The 22,232-nt window shown below is 43.2% G+C and overlaps 1 protein-coding gene across 3 annotated transcripts in view; it reads left to right on the forward strand.

Moving 5' to 3' along the window:
• Window positions 1-22,232, forward strand: part of mapk8ip2 (mitogen-activated protein kinase 8 interacting protein 2) — a 73,247-nt gene that overhangs the window by 21,232 nt on the left and 29,783 nt on the right. For all 3 annotated transcript variants that reach the window (XM_063072930.1, XM_063072931.1, XM_063072932.1), the window contains exons 3-4: window positions 9,842-10,042; window positions 10,517-10,592. In XM_063072930.1, the coding sequence (XP_062929000.1) occupies window positions 9,842-10,042; window positions 10,517-10,592 (277 nt within the window). The remainder of the gene's footprint in view (window positions 1-9,841; window positions 10,043-10,516; window positions 10,593-22,232) is intronic.

Here is a 22,232-nt window from a genome sequence, read left to right on the forward strand (position 1 = left end):
GGAAGTGTGCACTTGCTTCAAAAAGGCAACAATTGTACCAATGCCTGAGAAGAAGAATAATGTGGGCTGCCTTAATGACTATCGCTCAGTAGTACTCACATCAACAGTGATGAAATGCTTTGAGAGGTTGGTCATGACTAGACTGAACTCCTGCCTCAGCAAGGACCTGGACCCATTGCAATTTGCCTATCACCACATTTGGTCAATAGCAGACGCAATCTCAATGGTTCTCCACACGGCTTTAGACTACCTGGAGAACACAAACACCTACGTCAGGATGCTGTTCATTAACCACAGCTCAGCATTTAATTGCATCATTCCCACAATCCTGATTGAGAAGTTGCAGAACCTGGGCCTCTGTACCTCCCGCTGCAATTGGATCCTTGACTTCCTAACCGGAAGACCACAATCTGCTGCTCTAGCACTCTGTTCCTTCTGTCTTTGCTTGAGGTCAGCTGAAATAGGAATTTCTTGACACTCCATGTTCAGATAAAAGTTAAAAGCATCAAGAACCAATCAGGAAACAACACCGTCAATTATGTAAACTTGTGCCCTCTTCAAGTATGCCGGGATCAAAAGGGCCGACGGGTGTGATGTGTGGCATTACAGCAACAGCCTCACCACTTCCATGCCAATTTACTGCTCCCATTTATTAGCACTTGTTTCATAGGTTTCAATGCATTGATATTTAAAAATATATTTAGAATTTCTAAATTCTAAATGTATTTAGAAATACATTTCCTAAATGAAATTCCAATATTGAGGAAATCATGGGTAAAGCCCTTCCCATTATTGAGCACATCTACATAGGAAGTGCTGTCGCAGGAAAATAGCTTCCATCATTACAGCCCCACCATCCAGGCTCGGCTCTCTTCTCACTGCTGCCATCAGGAATTAGGTACAGGAACTTCAGTGCAATACCTGGAAATGCTCTTCTAGGTATTTCCTAAATGTTGTGTGACACTCAGACATTGTGTTCCAGATTTCAGCCACTACTCAGGAAAAACAAGTACAGCAAAATTAACAAGTGTCAAAATTACCCACTGTTGTTACTGTTGGATTCTTGTGAGTGTTGTCTGCTGTTCTCTGGCTGAAGATTATAAGCACAAAGTATTGGTTATTGTCTGTGGTTTAAAAATAACATTATTGCTTGAAATTCTGTTTGTTGCAGTTATCCAGGATAGTTCAGAATCAGAATCAGAATCAGGTTTATTATCACCAGCATGTGACGTGAAATTTGTTAATTTAGCAGCAGCAGTTCAATGCAATACATAATCTAGCAGAGAGAAATAATAATAATAATGAATAAACAAGTAAATCAATTGCATATATTGAATAGGTTTTTAAAAACGTGCAAAAACAGAAATACTGTATATTTTTTAAAAAAGTGAGCTTTAAAAGCTTCAAAGCTTCAATGTCCATTTAGGAATTGGATGACAGAGGGGAAGAAGCTGTTCCTGAATCACTGAGTGTGTGCCTTCAGGCTTCTGTACCTCCTGCCTGATGGTAACAGTGAGAAAAGGGCATGCCCTGGGTGCTGGAGGTCCTTAATAATGGACTATGCCTTTCTGAGACACTGCTCCCTAAAGATGTCTTGGATACATTGTAGGGCAGTGCCCAAGATGGAGCTGACTAGATTTACAACCTTCTGCAGTTTCTTTCAATCCCGTGCAGTAGCCCCTCCATACCAGACAGTGATGTAGCCTGTCAGAATGTTACATGGAAACATAGAAAACCTACAGCACAATATAAGCCCTTCAGCCCACAAAGTTATGCTAAACATGTCCCTACCTTAGAAATTACTAGGCTTACCTATAGCCCTCAATTTTTCTAAGCTCAATGTACCTATCCAAAAGTCTCTTAAAAGACCCTATCGTATCTGCCTCCACCATCATTGCCGGCAGCCCATTCCACGTACTCACCACTCTCTGAGTAAAAAACTTATCCCTGACATCTCCTCTGTACCTATTCCACAGCACCTTAAAGCTGTGTCCTCTTGCGGCAACCATTTCAGACCTGGGAAAAAGCCTCTGATTATCCACACAATCAATGCCTCTTATCATCTTATACACCTCTATCAGGTCATCTCTCATCCTCCGTCGCTCCAAGGAGAAAAGGCCGAGTTCGCTCACCTTTTGTTCTCCACGATACAACTATAGAAGTTTTTGAGTGTATTTGTTGAGTGCCAAATCTCTTCAAACTCCTAATAAGGTATAGCTGCTGTCTTGCCTTCTTTATAACTACATCAATATGCTGGGACCAGGTCTTCAGAGATCTTGACACTCAGGAACTTGAAGTTGCTCACTCTCTCCACTTCTGATCCCTGTATGAGGATTGGTATGTGTTCCTTCGTCTTACCCTTCCTGAAGTCCACAATCAGCTCTTTCATCTTACTGATGTTGAGTGCCAGGCTGTTGCTGTGGCACCATTCCACTAGTTGGCATATCTTAGTCCAGTACGCCCTCTCATCACCATCTGAAATTCTACCAACAATGGTTGCATTGTCAGCAAATTTATAGATGGTATTTGAGCTATGGCTAGCCACACAGTCATATGTATACAGAGAGTAGAGCAGTGGGCTAAGCACACACCCCTGAGGTGCATCAGTGTTCATTGTCAGCAAGGAGGATATGTTATCACCAACCCGCACAGACTGTGGTCTTCCGGTTAGGAAGTCGAGGATCCAATTGCAGAGGGAGGTACAGAGGCTCAGATTCTGCAACTTCTCAATCAGGATTGTAGGATTGATGGTATTAAATGCTGAGTGATAGTCGATGAACAGCATCCTGATGTAGGTGTTTGTGTTGTCCAGGTGGTCTAAAGCCATGTGGAGAACCATGAGGTTGTGTCTGCCATTGACCTATTGTGGCTATAGGCAAATTGCAGTGGGTCCAGGTCCTTGCTGAGGCAGGAACCTCAAAGCATTTGAGGCAACCTCTCAAAGCATTTCATCACTGTTGATGTGAGTGCTACTGGGTGATAGTCATTAAGGCAGCCCACATTATTATTCTTAGGCACTGGCATAATTGTTGCCTTTTTGAAGCAAGTGCAAACTTCCGCCCGTAGCAGTGGAAAGTTTGAAAATGTCCTTGAATGCTCCCACTAGTTGGTTGACACAGGTTTTCAGAGCCTTACCAGGTACTCCATTGGGACCTTCTGCCTTGCGAAGTTTCACTCTCTTTAAAGACAGTCTAACATCAGCCTCTGAGACAGAGATCACAGGGTCATCAGGTGCACCTGGGATCTCCACAGCTGTAGTTGTGTTCTCCCTTTCAAAGTGTGCATAGAAGGCGTTGAGTTCATCTGGTAGTGAAGCATGCTGCCATTCATGCTTTGTAGGAAGTAATGTCTTGCAGACCCTACCAGAGTTGCTGTGCATCCAATGTCGCCTCCAACCTCGTTCGAAATTATCTCTTCGCCCTTGAAATAGCCCTCCGCAAATCATACCTGGTTTTCTGGTACAGGCCTGGGTCGCCAGACTTGAATGCCACAGATCTAGCCTTCAGCAGATGATGTACTTCTTGGTTCATCCATGGCTTTTGGTTTGGAATGTACAGTAAGTCTTTGTGGGCACACACTCATCCACACAGCTGCAATAAAACATTGCTAAGTAATGGCTCAGTGGAAAATGAGATGGCCCCCAGTCCCACACCCAGCCTAACTCCCATTCCAAAATAGCAGTTTCCCTGCACCCTTACCCACTGATCCTTGTTTCATTCCAACTCTCATTGTCCGACTCCCAATCTCCCTGTCCCTTTACTAACAACAAATATCCTATTCCCAACTAACAGATACCCTAATCCAGACATCCCACCTCTCCCGGAAGTTCCGGGAGTCTCCCGCATATTAATAGTGGCTCCCTGATGCCCGCAAATTATATACAATGTCCCGGAAATCAATTTTTTTGAGAGAGAGAGAGAGAGAGAGAGAGAGATCCAAAAAAAGAAAATATAAACGTACGTCACCCCAGACTACACTAAACCCCTGCCTAATAGGGGTCAAAATAATGAGAGTGTTGCTCGCTGCACTGTTTGCAACACTGACTTTTCTATTGCCCATGGTGGGTTAAGACTGTAAAAGACATGTTGAGGTGAGTTTAACAGGTGTCATTCATTTATTAGCATAGCTAACATTATTTAAACTAGCTGGCTCGCTGCTAAGGAGCTACTCTATTGCAGACATCCCACCTCTCCCGGAAGTTCCTGGAGTCTCCCGCAAATTGATGGTGCTACCTCCCTGAAATGAGTTTTTGCAGGGTGGGATGTCTGCCTAATCCCTATTCCATTCCCAATTTCCCCGTGCCATTCCTAACCAACAGATACCTCAGTCATTGTTCTATTTCAATCTCAGTGACACTACTCCATGTTCCATTTTCCAACTGATGGTGTCCCAGATCCAAACATCACTTCCCAGCCAACAGTGGCATTAATTCAGGGATAGTGATCCAGGCTCCAGTCCCAGATAGTTATCTTGGCCTTGAGTTGGTGCAACTCAGGAACTTGCTGTTTATCCAGGAGATCTTCAAAAGGAAACTAATTGTCACAGTATTTTGGGAATAGTCATATGATCTGCATCACTGACACCAATCAGTCAAAGACTGGTCTTCATCTGTTCTGCCTGAGTTATCTGCAGCTGTGTGGCGCAAAACACATTACTGGCAACAGTGAAGTGAAAGTCAGTGCAAATGGAAAATGTTTTTGGTGCTCAATAGAAATACATTATTCCCTTTAGTAGATCAGGTTCAAAATTTCACATTCAAAATACATTGATTATCAATGTACGTATACCATATACAACCTTGGGATTCATCTTCTTGCAAACAGCCACAAAACAAAGAAACACAATAGAATCCATGGAAAATCCCACACAACAAAGACAGCCAGACACCCAATGTATGAAATTAAAGAACACCTCAAGCAAACACTAAAATATAAACAAATAACAGACAGGATATGAACAGCAGGGTCCCCAAAAGTGAGTCCACGGAACTTGTTCAGTGCTGAGGTGAGTTGAGCTAGTCCTTGAGCTCGATGGCTGCAGGCCACGTTTTTATTGGAGGAGATAGTATTATGCTTCAAAGTTGTCAGATGTATCTCTAGATGCGTAAAAATAAAAAAAAAGAACCCTAATTCTCAACACTTCACTATGCCACGTTCCTGAGAAAGATTAAGAGGAGTGTGTAAAGGCACAGCGCTGGATCAGTCAGCAGCTTGTGAAAAATGTGAGCCATCCACTCGAGCACAATCTCAGCCACCATGCCAGCTGGGATAAACTGCAGTCTCTCTCACCTCCTTTGCACGTGACAAACAGAATTAAATTAGAATTAAAAATGGGGTAAATTAGAATCGTCATTCCTGTCATGGTATTGTCCTGCCTAGTTCAGTGTTTGGTGAAGGCTGATGAAGCTGTCAACAACATGACTCTCCTGCCGGCTCTCACTCTTGGCCTCTTCACCCACGCTCACTCTCAGTGAGCCCAATACCCAGGCAATAAGCACAATTGACTGAATTATTCATGGGCTGCAGGGTTCATTAGTGAAACAAGAGCAGTCCCTCAGGAGCTAGAGCTCTGGGCTGAGAAGATTGAGTTTCGTTAGCAGTGCTGATTCAGCACATTGATTTCTTCAGTGTCATCGTAAAGAAGAATATTCCTGACATTTAGCTCTTGTTTAAAGGGACTTGGCTCTTTAAATCTGTCATCTAAAGATCTGAATCTATAACAATTATTCCACTGTTCTGAGGAATCTGGGTAATTCACTGACCCCCATGCTCATTGTTAGAAGCCTGTAAAAGGCAAGCAGAAGATAGGTGGGGGGATGGGGGAAACAGTTGAAGAAGAAATCTGGAAAATATGTTTGATTGGAAATGGTGCAATGTGTAATTTTCTTAATGAGTATAAAGCTTGAACTCATGGACTGGAAATTGGTATATGTTATACCTCTTTCTCAGACATAAAATAGAATACAATCCACTTAATTTAGCAGCTCCTTTGCCCGGACTGTTTACGTATTTACTGGGCACACTCTTCAAATCACAGGCTTATACACAGAATGCAGCAAAATGAAACAGATGCCAAAACCCTTGTATGTTATTGAGGGCCTGATGCTTGCCGCAGAAGTCCTTTTCAAAATTATTCTGATCCCATGAGCTCAGATTTCTTTGGATATCAGTTAATATTTCTTTTTAACATTTTTGCCGAGGCAGAGCAAGAAAAAGATTTCCTCTTCTCCCAAAGCATGTTCCAATAACATATGCCCATTTTTCGCTTCTGGAATTCTGCTGAGAATGGCTAGCAGTGAGGTAGACAACCAGAAATCGAATGATGTTTGCATGAATCTTGTTGGACCTGAATCACACAGGTCCCTACACCTACCTGGGCTGTTTGCAGAGGGTCCATCTTACTGACTGTTTACCCTCCACACTCAGATGGTAAAGTCTGAATGCTAACTTAGCTTTGACCTGTGCAGTGCAGAGATCCTGTCCTAGAACACTCCTGACAGACCAACAGAAGGCAAAAGTCCATACAGACATACAAATTTGAAGAAGATGTAAGCCATCCGAGCAGATTCTGCCGTTAACTACGGTACAGTTAACATAGACCACTGATTAAATGAGTCAAACCAGTTCAAAGGGAAATAGAACTTGGCCAGAAGGACCAACCTCAGCATTGACAGACTGTTTTGAAAATACATACTGGAACATGTTCAGGGAGGTAGCAACATACAACCATGACATTAACTTAGATAAATCTGTGTAATCTAGGACTGGCTATATAGGCAAGTGCATTGAGGACGTCACCTTAATTAAGCATATCCACGTGAGGGCATATCAAAAATCATGGCTGAGAGATTGGGATGCTGCCTTAAGATCGGGGGGTGGGGGGGAATAAGATGGCAAGAGTATTTTCCTGTGCTATCAGGAAGGAAAACTGGATTATTCACAGAGGATATAGTATACAGCCATTTCTGTGACAGCAAGACCCGGACATGTGACCTTAACTGACGACAAGTCCACCCTGCACATCAGCGATGGTAATGACTCTCTTCCTGATGGGCCGAATGTATTTTACACTCAGTCTGATGCACAGAGCAATGTACAAGCGAGGAAGGCCCTTTCCCCCCCAAGGAGCAGGCACGCTGGCTGCAGCTGATGTGAGAAAGGCCCGAGAGGAGCGAGGGTCCATCTATGAAAGTAGTCAACCCTTTTACTTCCTCTACCAAAGAGCATGGCCAGGCATTTCCGGAGACTCTCTTCCATCTGCCGTTTCTTTGCCCATTCTCCGAATCTGTCTGAGTCCTTCTATAGCCTCTCCGTTTCCTCAAAACTACCTCACCCTCCACCTACCTCGTATCTTTGCAACAAAACCGTTAAGTCCATCCCTCTGCCATCCGATTCCTAAATGGACATTGAACCCTTGGACACTACCTCACTTTTTTTTAATATACAGTATTTCTGTTTTTTGCATGTTTTTAAAATCTAGTCAATAGATGTATACTGTAATTGATTGACTTATTTACTACTATTATTTTTTTTTCTCTTCTATATTATGTATTGCATTGAACTGCTGCTGCTAAGTTAACAAATTTCATGTCACATGCCGGTGATAATAAACCTGATTCTGATTCTGATTCTGATCATTGCCATATAACGTAAAAAGAATCTGTCCCAACACAGACCTCTGTGGAACACCACTAGTCATCTCTGTTTAGGGTGGGTTGTTCTCTAGATGCAGTGATATTTTCACAGAAAATCTACGGGCTGAAATCTTCAACGTGCCACCTCTGTTTCAGAGTACTGTTTTCCACTGACAGCAGTAGCAAGCAGCAGTATCTTCCCATCAGAAGACTGTAGACCACCTTCAGGTTGAAACTGTTCATCAATATTCCCCTCACTGCATTTGGCAAACTGCCCATATGGTGTATCATTTGTAGCCATAACTTCTCAAGTGTTCTTCTTTGCTGCCCTGGTTTCACAGTCATAGTCATACTTCATTGATCCCGGGGGAAATTGGTTATCGTTACAGTTGCACCATAAATAATAAATAGTAATAAAACCATAAATAGTTAAAAAGTAATATGTAAATTATGCCAGGAAATAAGTCCAGGACCAGCCTATTGGCTCAGGGTGTCTGACCCTCCAAGGGAGGAGTTGTAAAGTTTGATGGCCACAGGCAGGAATGACTTCCTATGACACTCTGTGTTGCATCTCGGTGGAATGAGTCTCTGGCTGAATGTACTCCTGTGCCCACCCAGTACATTATGTAGTGGATGGGAGACATTGACCACGATGGCATGCAACTTAAACAGCATCCTCTTTTCAGACACCACCGTGAGAGAGTCCAGTTCCATCCCCACAACATCACTGGCCTTACGAATGAGTTTATTGTCTGCTACCCTCAGCCTGCTGCCCCAGCACACAACAGCAGACATGATCGCACTGGCCGCCACAGACTCGTAGAACATCCTCAGCAGATGTTAAAGGACCTCAGTCTCCTCAGGAAATAGATGCATTCCTTCCTATATCAGGGTGCATTGATTGCACATTCATTGCCTACCTACTTCCTAAGATATTGCCACTAAAATACTTAGACCCTCTTTCACCTACACGGAAGAAATTCTGATGCTGGAAATCCAGAGTAACACACACAATATGTTGGAGGAACTCAGCAGATCAGGCTGCATCTATGGAAAGGAATAAGCAGTCGACACGTTGATCTCAAGATCTGACTATTTCTTTCTATATATGCTGACTGACTCTTTTTCACCTTTTCCAAAGCCATCTCGTGTCTGTAAACACTCATAGATTTCTTGACTCAACTTATTACTGCCATGTTCTTATTAGAAGAAAAGAAATTTGAAGCACAGAAGGAATCCCTTCACCCAATTGTGTCCATGCCAACCAAAGAGAAGCATTTGGTCTCGGTCTCTAGCTTCAAGTGATGTCTTTTGCTTATCCAGGTATATTAAATGTGATGTGAGTTTTGCGTCCCGTGTCCTTTCATGCAGCTGAAGTTTTGCTCAGCCTCTCTCCAGTCCTTAAATCTTCTCATTTCTATAACCCCAATATTGGCCACTTTGTTCAGGGAAACCCCTGCTTTATTTTCTCCCTCTCAGGTCCTTTCAGACTTTGCATTTGAGTAATCTTCCCTCACCCAACTTTAATCTCAACACAACTATGGAGCTCTTTGTTTTCCCTTATTCCTGTATCTCCCTCACTCTTTCCCTTACCCTCCCCTGCCCTTTATGTTCTGACCATCACTTCCTTCCTTTCATCACCCCACTTCCTTCCCTTTAGTCTACGGTCCACTGTCCTCTCCTCTCAGATTCATTCTTCTTTAGCCCTTTGCCTCTTCCAGCTGTCATCTCCTAGCTTCTCACATTATTCCCTTTCATCCTCCCTCCCGCATCCACCAACCTTCCCCCTCTCATCTGGTCGCCCCTGTTGTCTGCCAATTTGTACTCCTCCCTATCTCCCTACTTTTTTTTAATTCTAGTTCTGACCTCTTCCAGTCCTGATGAAGGGTCTCTGCCCAAAGTATTAACTGTTCATCTACCTCTATAGATGCTACTTGACCTGCTGAGTTTCCTTCAGTCTTTTATGTGCATTGCTCAAGATTTCCAGCACCTGCAGAATCTCGTGTCTCCGTTGTAGCTCATTTTCCTTTTGGCGAAGCTTCTTCTGCCCTTCATGAATCTCTGTACTGCATCTGATGCTGCCTTCCAAGGTCCCAATGTAATGATTTCACTAACCCTGCACTGGCTTCTTGTCGACTTGTTTGTAAATCCCTCTTTGTTGATTTATCCTATGTTTTCTGGAATTATTCTCTGATATGCCTTTTCTAGGACTGTTTGATGGATATGAAGGGTGCGCCGCAGGCTGTGACAGAGGTCTGCTCCTTCCAGGATGATCTACAAGAATTTGAAATGATTGACGATACCGATGACATGGAAGAACGAGAGTTGCTGCCCTCACCCTCTGCAACGACTGCCCAGCAGACACGACCTACCACCTTAAACATTGCCACTCCCATCTCCCACTCACAGGTTGGTGAGACTCCAAACACCAAACATCTCCTGCTCACGGATTGGTGAGACAAGAAAATACTGGTAATAATGGTAGAAGGCCATTCACCCAACCCAGCACTGAGAGATGTTGGGAACTGCCCATTGTCATGGAGGTTTTAAAAACAGCTAGCTGAATGTAAAAACCGGTACAGATTTAGGAGCAGAGAGTTTCAAGATCTGCTTCTGTGTGAACTTAGCTGAATTAAGTTGAGGTGATAAAATTAAATTCAAATTACCTCAGGTCAGGGAAGTGACCAAACTATCACCGATCACCTCCCACTACCCAGCCCTTCTCCTCCACCCCCAAAAATGGCACAGATAGTGACATAGCTTTCTACTGATCACAGTTGAGGGGATAACTCGTATCAGGAAGCAGATTGCTAATATCTAATCGTGACTAGCTAGAGAGGTGAATTTTTCAGCATATATCAGAATTGTTCCTTTTGTTTCCAGGATTCTCTCAATAACAATGCCAGTTTCTCTCCAAGGAAAGCTAGCTGGCAGGAGACACTGCTTCATTCCTCTAGTGGTGAGTACCAATCTATTTCTAAGCTCTTTCCCTGCGGATATTTACTGATGGTGGTTAAAAGAGAGGTATTTACGTATTGCATTTTCCAAACGGCTGAGGTTCAACGGGAATGAAATGCAACACTTTCCTCCAATTTTGCTTACGTATCCTCGCCACTGCTCATTAGTATGGCAAAAGTTACTGATATAAGCTTTTACTCTGTTTTTCAATTGTGAGCCATTCCAATAATACATAAAATAGGCTGAAGTAAGCATAGTCTACTTAAGGGAAAATATTAGTTGGATCACATTTCGAGTAATGTGAGCACTATTAGTCACCATCTCTAGGAAAGGACGTGCTGGTATCGAAGAAGGCCCAGAGGTGTTTCATGAGCATTAGGGTTAGAATTAATGGGATCATGTATGAGGTGCATTTGATAGCTCTGGGCTTCTACTCGCTGCAGTTTAGAAGACTGAGGTGGCATCTCATTGAAATGCACCGAAGATTGAAAGGCCTCGATAGAATGGCTGTGGAGAGGATGCTTCCAATACTGGGAAGATCTAGGACCACAGGACATAGCTTCAAAATAGAAGGATGTTTCTTTAGTACAGAGATGAATAGGAATTTTTTTAGTCAGATGTTGGTGAATTTGTGGAATTTATTGCCACAGACAACTATGGAGGCCATGTCATTGGGTATATTTAAAGTGGCGTTTGATAGGTTATTAATTAGTCAGGGGTCAATAGTTACGGGGTGAAGGCAGCTGAATGGGGTTGAGAGGGAAAATAAATCAGCAATGATTAAATGGTGTAGCAGAGATGATGGGTTGCATGGCCTAATTCTGCTGCTAAGTCTTGTGAATGACTATTTTGTGTTGGTCTTCATAGTGGAGGACACATCTAACATGCCAAAGAGAGATGTTATGGATGCAATGGCAGGTGAGGACCTCGATACAATAGCTATCACTAAGGAGGTAGTGCAAGCAAACTTGTGGGCCTGAAGATAGACAAGTCCCCTGGTCCTGATGGAATGCATCCCAGGGTACTGAAAGAAATGGCAAAAGTTATAGTAGAGGCTTTGGTGATAATTTACCAAAATTCTCTGTACTCTGGGCAGGACCCGGCAGATTGGAAGACAACAAATGTCATGTCACTGTTCAAAAGAGGATGTAGGCAAAAGGGAGGTAACTATAGGACAGTTAGTTTAACATCGGTAGTTGGGAAAATGCTCGAAGCTATCATTAAAGAAGAAATAGGGAGGTACTTTATACTTCATTGTCGCCAAACAATTGATACTAGAACATACAATCATCACAGCGATATTTGATTCTCTGTTTCGCGCTCCCTGGAGTACAAATCAATAGTAAATATTAAAAATTTAAATTATAAATGATAATTAGAAAATAGAAAAGGGCAAGTAAGGTAGTGCAAAAAAACCGAGAGGCAGGTCCAGATATTTGGAGGGTATGGCCCAGATCCGGGTCAGGATCCATTCAGCAGTCTTATCACAGTTGGAAAGAAGCTGTTCCCAAATCTGGCCGTATGAGTTTTCAAGCTCCTGAGCCTTCTCCCGCAGGGGAGAGGGACGAAAAGTGTGTTGGCTGGTGGGTTGTGTCCTTGATTATCCTAGCAGCACTGCTCCGACAGCGTGCGGTGTAAAGTGAGTCCAAGGACGGAAGGTTGGTTTGTGTGATGTGCTGCGCTGTGTTCACGATCTTCTGCAGCTTCTTCCGGTCTTGGACAGGACAACTTCCATACCAGGTTGTGATGCACCCTAGAAGAATGCTTTCAACAGTGCATCTATAAAAATTAGTGAGGGTTTTAGGGGACAGGCTAAATTTCTTTAGCTTTCTCAGGAAGTAAAGGCGCTGGTGGGCCTTCTTGGCAGTGGAGTCTGCTTGGCTGGACCAAGTCTGAAAAGAAATAGATCCATCAGGCAGACGCAGCATGGATTCAACAAAGGTAGGTCCTGTTTGACAAACTTGCTGGGCCCACAACAAACAAATCACGATAAACAAATTGTGCAGAAGATGCGGAGAGTCTGCAAAGAGAGGTTAAGTGAGTGGGCAAGGGTCTGGCAGATGGAGTACATTGGTAAATGTGAGGTCATCCATTTTGGAAGGAAAAATGTAAGAGCAGATTATTATTTAAATGGTAAAGAATTGCAGTTTGCTGCTGTGCAGAGGGACTTGGCAGTGCTTGTGCATGAATCACAAAAGATTGGTTTGCAAGTGCAGCAGGCTATCAAGAAGGCAAATGTAATGTTGGCCTTCATTGCTACAGGGATTGAATTTAAGAGCTGGGAGGTTACGCTGGAACTGTACGGGATACTGGTGAGGCTACACCTGGAGTACTGTGTACATTTCTGCTCTCCTTACTTGAGGAAGGATACACTGGCTTTGGAGGTGGTGGACAGGAGTCTCACCAGGTTGAATCCAGAGATGAGGGTGTTAGACTATGAGGAGAGATTAAGTCGCCTGGGACTGTACTCATTGGAATTCAGAAGAATGAGAGGAGATCTTATAGAAACATATAAAATTATTAAAGGGATAGATAAGATAGAGGCAGGAAAGTTGTTTCCACTGATAGGTGAGATTAGAACTAGGGGACACAGCCTCAAGATTCGGGGGAGTAGATTTAGGACGGATATGAGGAGAAACTGCTTTTCCCAGAGAGTTGTGAATCTGTGGAATTCTCTGCACAATGGAGCAGTGGAGGCTACCTCAGTACATATATTTAAGACAAGGTTGGATAGATTTTTGCATGGTAGGGGAATTAAGGGTTATGGGGAAAAGGCAGGTAGGTGGAGATGAGTCCATGGCCAGATCAGCCATGATCCTATTGAATGGCGGAGCAGGCTTGATGGGCCACATGGCCTACTCCTGCTCCTAATTCTTATGTCCTTTTGAAGTGTTTCAGAAGTAGAAGGGAAATTTTAAATTTTTTAATATATTTTAGAACTCAGTTTGAGTGCAGCAGTTAGTTGGAAGGTTGCAAATGTTAGACTTCTCCACAAAAAATAATCTGACAGTTACAGGCCAGTCAGACAAATGGTGGGACTGGGGGAAGGTTTAAATAAGAATATACAAGAATAAAAGGACTAAGGGCAGAAGTAGGACATCTGGCCTGCCTGTGTGCTCTGCCATTCATCGAGATCTGACACACCAGCACCATTTTCCTCCATTCTTCCCTTTTCCATTGAGTCCTCTCCTATCCAGACATCAATGAATCTGTTTGGAATTAACTTAATGAGTGAATCTCCCGGCCCTCTTGGCAAAGAATCACCACCACTGACGTGAAGAAATTTCTCTTCAGTTCAGTCCTAAATGGGCCACACGTTATTCTGGAAATGTGATTCTCCCACCCCACTCGTAGTTCCACACTATTCAGCCATGGGAGGTATCCTGTCTGTTTCCACTCCATTAAGCCCTTTGAAAACTTCTTAAACTTCAATGAGATCATCACTATTTCTTCTAAACTCTGAAGAACACAAGTCCTAACTACTCAATCTCTCTTCATATAGCAAACCTGCCCTCTATGGAAGTAGTCGAGTGACTCTTATTGTATCCACTATCAGAAGAATATCCTCTTTTAGCCAAAAGGCAAAATACTACAGATAATGAAAATCTGAAATAAACACAGGAAATGCCAGGAATACTCATCAGGTTAGGCAACATCTATGGAAAGAGGAACAGAGTATATAACCTTTCTTAAAAGCTGGAAAATAAGAAAGCGATTGTTTTTAACCAGTTATGCTGAGAAGGAGTGGAGGGAACAAGGGGATAACCTGTGATAAAGTGGGGACCAAGATTGTCCTGGTGATACCAATGCTTCCAGTACTGTCTAATTCAGGGAAATATATTGTTACATATATGCAATCTGTCTGGGCTATGTATAGGAAGGTGAGTGGCGGTAATTTGAGAGGTGATAAACAGTATGCTGGAAGTGTGCAATGTGGGGCACAGACTGCCAAAAAACTGAAATAAAAAAACATTCAGGAGAATCCAAGTCATTCAGTCATCGAGTGATAGAGCACAAAACAAGCCATTCAGCCTAAAAGGAGAGTGAAAATGGAGTTAATGTTATAGGGGGTTGACCTTGTATCAGAGCTAGTAGTTCTAACAACTAACAGGAAAGGCTAGTTAAATGTATGTTAATTAACTTGGTACTAAAAGGGGATATTAAGATATTAGAACCACCTGGACAGGAGCAGAATTAGGCCATTCAGCCCTGCGAGTCGGGTCTGACATTTCATCATGGCTGATCCCGGATCCCATTCAACTGATACATAGAAACATAGAAAACCTACAGCATAATACAGGCCCTTCAGCCCACAAAGTTGTGCGGAACATGTCCTTACCTAAGAAATTACCTAGGGTTACCCATAGCCCTCTATTTTTCTGAGCTCCATGTACCTGTCCAGGAGTCTCTTAAAAGACCCTATCATATCTGCCTCCTCCACCATTGCCGGCAGCCCATTCCATGCACTCACCACACTGCATAAAAAGAACTTATCCCTGGCATCTCCTCTGTACCTACTTCCAAGCACCTTAAAACTGTGCCCTCTCATGCTAGCTATTTCAGCCCTGGGAAAAAGCCACTTGACTATCCACGTGATCAATGCTTCTCAGCATCTTACACACCTCTATCAGGTCGCCTCTCATCCTCTGTTGCTCCAAGGAAAAAAATCCGAGTTCATTCAACCTATTCTCATAAAGCATGCTCCCCAATCCAGGCAATATCCTTGTAAATCTCCTCTGCACCCTTTCTATGGTTTCCACATCCTTCCTATAGTGAGGCGACCAGAATTGAGCACAGTACTACAAGTGTGGTCTGACCAGGGTCCTATATAGCTGCAACATTACCTCTCAGCTCCTAAACTCAGTCCCATGATTGATGAAGGCCAATGCACCGTATGCTTTCTTAACCACAGAGTCAACCTGCGCAGCAGCTTTGAGTGTCCTATAGACTTTGATGCCAAGATCCCTCTGATCCTCCACACTGCCAAGAGTCTTACTATTAATACTACATTAATACTATGCCATCATATTTGACCTACCAAAATGAACCACCTCACACTTATCTGGGTTGAACTCCATCTGCCACTTCTCAGCCCAGTTTTGCAACCTATCAATGTCCCACTGTAACCTCTGACAGCCCTCCACACTATCCACAATGCCCCCAACCTTTGTGTCATCAGAAAATTTACTAAACACAAAATTATCTGCAGATGCTGGGGTCAAAGCAACACTCACAACATACTGGAGGAACTCAGCAGGTCGGGCAGCATCCATGGAAAAGATCGGTCGACTTTTCGGGCCGGAACCCTTCGTCAGGAGTCAGGACGATGCCAGGAGTCCTGACGAAGGGTTCCGGCCCAAAACGTCGACCGATCTTTTCCACAGATACAGCCCGACCTGCTGAGTTCCTCCAGCGTGTTGTGAGTGAAAATTTACTAACCCATCCCTCCAGGTCATTTATAAAAATCACAAAGAGCAGGGGTCCCAGAACAGATCCCTGAGGCACACCACTGGTGACCAACCTCCATGCAGAATATGACCCGTCTACAACCGCTCTTTGCCTTCTCTGGGCAAGCCAGTTCTGGATCCACAAAGCAAGGTCCCCTTGGATCCCCTGCCTCCTTACTTTCTCAATAAGCCTTGCATGTGGTACCTTGTCAAATGCCTTGCTGAAATCCATATACACTACATCTACTGCTCTACCTTCATCAATGTGTATAGTCACATCCTCTAAAAATTCAATCAGACTCGTAAGGCACGACCTGCCTTTCACAAACCCATGCTGACTATTTCTAATCATATTATGCCTCTCCAAATGTTCATAAATCCTGCCTCTCAGGATCTTCTCCATCAACTTACCAACCACTGAAGTAAGACGCACTGGTCTATAATTTCCTGGGCTGTCTCTACTCCATTTCTTGAAGAATGGAACAATATCCGCAACCCTCCAATCCACCAGAACCTCTCCTGTCCCCATTGATGATACAAAGATCATCATCAGAGGCTTAGCAATCTCCTCCCTCACCTCTCACAGTAGTCTGGGGTACATCTCATCCAGTCCTGGTGACTTATCCGACTTGATGCTTTCCAAAAGCTCAGCTCATCCTCTTTCTTAATATCTAAATGCTCAAGCTTTTCAGTCTGCTGTAAGTCATCCCTACAATCGCCAAGATCCTTTTCCGTAGTGAATACTGAAGCAAAGTACTCATTAAGTATCTCTGCTATCTCCTCCGGTTCCATACATACGTTTCCACTGCCACACTTGATTGGTCCTGTTCTCTCACGTCTTATCCTCTTGCTCTTCGCATACTTGTAGAATGCCTTGGGGTTTTCCTAAATCTTGTCTGTCAAGGCCTTCTCATGGCCCCTTCTGGCTCTCCTAGTTTCTTTCTCAAGCTCCTTCCTGCTAGCCTTACTTCCAGATCGCTATCATTACCTAGTTTTTTGAACCTTTCGTAAGCTCTTATTTTCTTCTTGACTAGATTTACTACAGCCTTTGTACACCATGGTTCCTGTACCCTACCATCCTTACCCTGTCTCATTGGAACGTACCTATGCGGAACTCCACACAAATATCCCCTGAGCATTTGCCACATTTGTTCCGTACGTTTCCATGAGAACATCTGTTTCCAATTTATGCTTCCAAGTTCCTGCCTGATACCCTCATATTTCCCCTTACTCCAATTAAACGCTTTCCTAACTTGTCTGTTCCTATCCCTCTCCAATGCTATGGTAAAGGGGATAGAATTGTGATCACTATCTCCAAAATGCTCTCCCACTGAGAGATCTGACACCTGACCAGGTTCATTTCCCAATACCAGATCAAGTACAGTCTCTTTTCTTGTAGGCTTATCTACATATTGTGTCAAGAAACCTTCCTGAACACACCTAACAAACTCCACCCCATCTAAACCCCTTGCTCTAGGGAGATGCCAATCAATATTTGGGAAATTAAAATCTCCCACCTTGACAACCCTGTTATTATTACACCTTTCCAGAATCTGTGTTCTTATCTGCTCCTCGATGTCCCTGTTACTATTGGGTGGTCTATAAAAAACACCCAGTTATTGATCCCTTCCTGTTCCTAGCTTCCCCCACAGAGATTCCGTAGACAATCCCTCCATGTCTTCCTCCTTTTCTGCTGCCGTGACACTATCTCTGATTAACAGTGCCACGCCTCCACCTCTTTTGCCTCCCTCCCTGTCCTTTCTAAAACATCTGAAGCCTGGCACTCGAAGTAACCATTCCTACCGCTGAGCCATCCAAGTCTCTGTAATGGCCACAACATCATAGCCCCTAGTACTGATCCACACTCTAAGCTCATTCATTTTGTTCATAATACTGCTTGCATTAAAATAGACACATCTCAAACCACTGGTCTGAGTGCGTCCCTTCTCTATCACCTACCTACACTCCCTCTCTGTCTACAAGATTTCTCTATTTGTGAGCCTACCACCTCTTCCTCCATCTCTTCACTTTGGTTTCCATTCCCCAGCAATCCTAGTATAAACTCTCTCCAATAGCCTTCGCAAACATCCCCACCAGTATATTGGTCCCCCTGGGATTCAAGTGCAACCCGTCCTTTTTGTACAGGTCACTCCTGCCCCAAAAGAGGTCCCAATGATCCAGAAATCTTAATCCCTGCCCCCTGCTCCAAGGGATATAGTGAGATTCACCTGCCCTCTCACTATGTCCCTTGATGTTCTGACCTATCTGGAATCTATCAACTTCCACTTTAAATATACCCACGAACTTGGCCTCATCTGCAGTCTGTGGCAGAGCATTCCACAAATTCACCACTCTCTGGCTAAAAAAGATTCCTCCTTACCTCTGTTCTAAAAGCCCCTCAATTTTGAGGTTGTGCCCTCTAGTTCTTGATACCTCCACCACAGGAAACATCCTCTCCATATCCCCCCTAGCTAGTCTTTTCAACATTCTCTAGGTTTCAATGAACCTTTCAACATTCGGTAGGTTTCAATGAGATCTCCACACATTCTTCTAAATTCCAGTGAGTACAGGCCCAAAGCTGCCAAACACTGCTCATATGTTAACCCCTTCATTCCAAGAATCATCCTCATGAACCTTCTCTGGACTCTCTCCAATGACATTGCATCCATTCTGAGATATGGGGCTCAAAACTGTTGATAATAATCCAAGTGCGGCCTGACTAGTGTTTTATAAAGTCTCAGGATTATCTCCCTGCTATTATATTCTAATCCCCTTGAAATAAATGCCAACTGGAAGATCCTTCAGTTTGCCTAGCACTTTTTCCTTTGTAATAGCAATGGGACTCACTCCTGCTCTTTGACACTCTTGGACATCTGGTATACAACTGGTGTCTTCCACAGTAAAGACTAAGTAAAGTACTTATTAGGTTCATTTGCCATTTCTTTGTCCCCCATTACTACCTCACCAGCATCATTTTCCAGTCTTCCAGTATCAACTCTCACCTCCCTTTAATTCTTTATATAACTGAAATAACTTTTAGTGTCCTACTTTATATTATCAGCTATTTTGCCATCATATTTATTCTTTTCCCTTCTTACAGCTTTTTAGTTGCCTATCATTGGATTTTAAAAGCTTCCCAATCACACAAATCCCCACTCAGTTTTGCTAGATTATATGCCCTCTCCTTGGCTTTTATGCGGTCCTGAACTACCCTCGTCAGCAACGGTTGCCTACCCCTGCCATTTGAGAACTGCTTCTTCTGTGGGACATATCTGTCCTGCGCTTTGTGAACTATTCCCAGAAACTTCTGTCATCATCCCCAGCAAACCATCTGGGCAAACTCCTCTCTCATGTCTCTGTAATTCCCTATATTCCACTATGATACTGATACATGTGCGTTCTGCTTCTCCCTCTCAAATTGCAGTGAGTTCAATAGTCTTATGATCACTGCCTCCCAAGTGTTCCTTTACATTCAGCTCCCAAAAAGATCTGGGCTATTACACAGTTCTCGGTATTCTCAAGAGGGAGGGTGAGCAGCCGGATGTCGTGGTCCATGTAGGGACCAATGACGTGGGTAGGAAGAGTGAGGAGGTCCTGAAAGGTGAGCTTAGGGAGTTAGGCGCCAAGTTAAAGGACAGGACCTCCAGGATAGTAATCTCAGGATTGCTACCAGTGCCACGTGCATGGGTTTAGAAATAGTAAGATAGCACAGATCAACACGTGGCTGAAGACATTGTGCAGGAGGGAGGGCTTCAGATTTATAGATAATTGGGCAGTTTTCCAGGGAAGATGGGACCTGTTCCCGTGGGACGGTCTACATCTGAACTGGAGGGGGACAAATATTCTTGCAGGTAGGTTTGCTAGAGAGGCTCCGGTGGATTTAAACTATATACAAGCGGGGAGGGGAACCAGAGTGTAGGGACAGATGTAGGGGAGAAGGAAGAAAAAAAATAGTAAAGTAGTTTGCACCGTTAGTGATAAACAGAGAGTAAGAGTTGGAAAATTTCTTAAATGCATTTATTTTAATGCTAGGAGCATTATAAGAAAGGTGGATGAGCTTAAAGCATGGATTGATACCTGGAAGTATGATGTGGTAGCTATTGGTGAAACATGGTTACGGGGGGGGGGGATGTGATTGGCAACTAAATATTCCTGGATTTAATTGCTTCAGGTGTGATAGAATCGGAGGGACAAGACGGGGAGGTGTTGCATTGCTCGTCAGAGAAAATATTACAGCGGTGCTCTGGCAGGATAGATTAGAGGGCTTGTCTAGGGAGGCTATTTGGGTGGAATTGAGGAATGGGAAAGGTGTAGCAACACTTATGGGGGTGTATTATAGACCACCAAATGGGGAGTGAGAATTGGAGGAAAAAATTTGTAAGGAGACAGCAGATATTTGTAGTAAGCACAAGGTTGTGATTGTGGGAGATTTTAATTTTCCACACATAGACTGGGAAGCCCATACTTTAAAAGGGCTGGATGGTTTGGAGTTCGTAAAATGTGTGCAGGATAGTTTTTTGCAACAATACATAGAGGTACCAACTAGAGAAGGGGCAGTGTTGGATCTCCTGTTAAGGAATGAGATAGATCAGGTGACAGAGGTTTGTGTTGGGGAGCACTTCAGGTCCAGTGATCACAATATTATTAGTTTCAATATAATTATGGAGAAGGATAGGTCTGGACCCAGGGTTGAGATTTTTGATTGGAGAAAGGCCAACTTTGAGGAGATGCGAAAGGATTTAGAAGGAGTAGGTTGAGACAATTTGTTTTATGGGAAGAATGTAATAGAGAAATGGAGGTCATTTAAAGGTGAAATTTTGAGGGTACAGAATCTTTATGTTCTTGTTAGGTTGAAAGGAAAGGTTAAAAGTTTGAGAGAGCCATGGATTTGAAGTGATATTGGAAACTTGGTTCGGAAAAAGAGAGATATCTACAATAAAAAACGCAAACAACAGGAATTCTGCAGATGCTGGAAATTCAAGCAACACACATAAAAGTTGCTGGTGAACGCAGCAGGCCAGGCAGCATCTCTAGGAAGAGGTGCAGTCGACGTTTCAGGCCAAGACCCTTCGAAGGGTCTTGGCCTGAAACGTCGACTGCACCTCTTCCTAGAGATGCTGCCTGGCCTGCTGCGTTCACCAGCAACTTTTATGTGTGTTGATATCTACAATGAATATAGGCAGCATGGAGTAAATGAGGTGCTTGAGGAATATAAAAAATGTAAAAGGAATCTTAAGAAAGAAATTAGAAAAGCTAAAAGAAGATATGAGGTTGCTTTGGCAAGTAAGGTGAAAATAAATCCCAAGAGTTTCTACAGTTATATTGATAGCAAAAAGATAGTGAGGGATAAAATTGGTCCCTTAGAGAATCAGAGTGGACAGCTATGTGTGGAGCCAAAAGAGATGGGGGAGATTCTGAACAATTTCTTTTCTTCGGTATTCACTAAGGAGAAGGATATTGAATTGTGTAAGATAAGGGAAACAGTTAGGGAAGTTATGGAAACTATGATGATTAAAGAAGAGGAAGTACTGGGGCTTTTAAGGAATATAAAAGTGGGTAAGTCTCTGGGTCCTGACGGGATATTCCCTAGGACCTTGAGGGAAGTTAGTGTGGAAATAACAGGGGTTCTGACAGAAATATTTCAAATGTCATTAGAAACGGGGATGGTGCCGGAGGATTGGTGAATTGCTCATGTTGTTCCATTGTTTAAAAAAGGGTTTAAGAGTAAATCTAGCAATTATCGGCCTGTGAGTTTGACGTCAGTGGTGGGTAAATTGATGGAAAGTATTCTTAGAGATGGTATATATAATTATCTGGATAGACAGGGTCTGATTAAGAACAGTCAAAATGGATTTGTGCGTGGAAAGTCATGTTTGACAAATCTTATTGAATTTTTTGAAGAGGTTACTAGGAAAGTTGATGAGGGTAAAGCGATGGATGTTGTCCATATGGACTTCAGTAAGGTCTTTGACAAGGTTCCACATGGAAAGTTAGTTAGGAAGGTTCAATTGTTAGGTATTAATATTGAAGTAGTAAAATGGATTCAGCAGTGGCTGGATGGGAGATGTCAGAGAGTAGTGGTGGATAACTGTTTGTCAGATTGGAGGCCGGTGACTAGTTGTGTGCTTCAGGGATTTGTACTGGGTCCAATGTTGTTTGTCATATACATTAATGATCTGGATGATGGGGTGGTA

Source organism: Mobula hypostoma, chromosome 20 (assembly GCF_963921235.1).
Source record: "Mobula hypostoma chromosome 20, sMobHyp1.1, whole genome shotgun sequence".
Classification (NCBI taxonomy): domain Eukaryota; kingdom Metazoa; phylum Chordata; class Chondrichthyes; order Myliobatiformes; family Myliobatidae; genus Mobula; species Mobula hypostoma.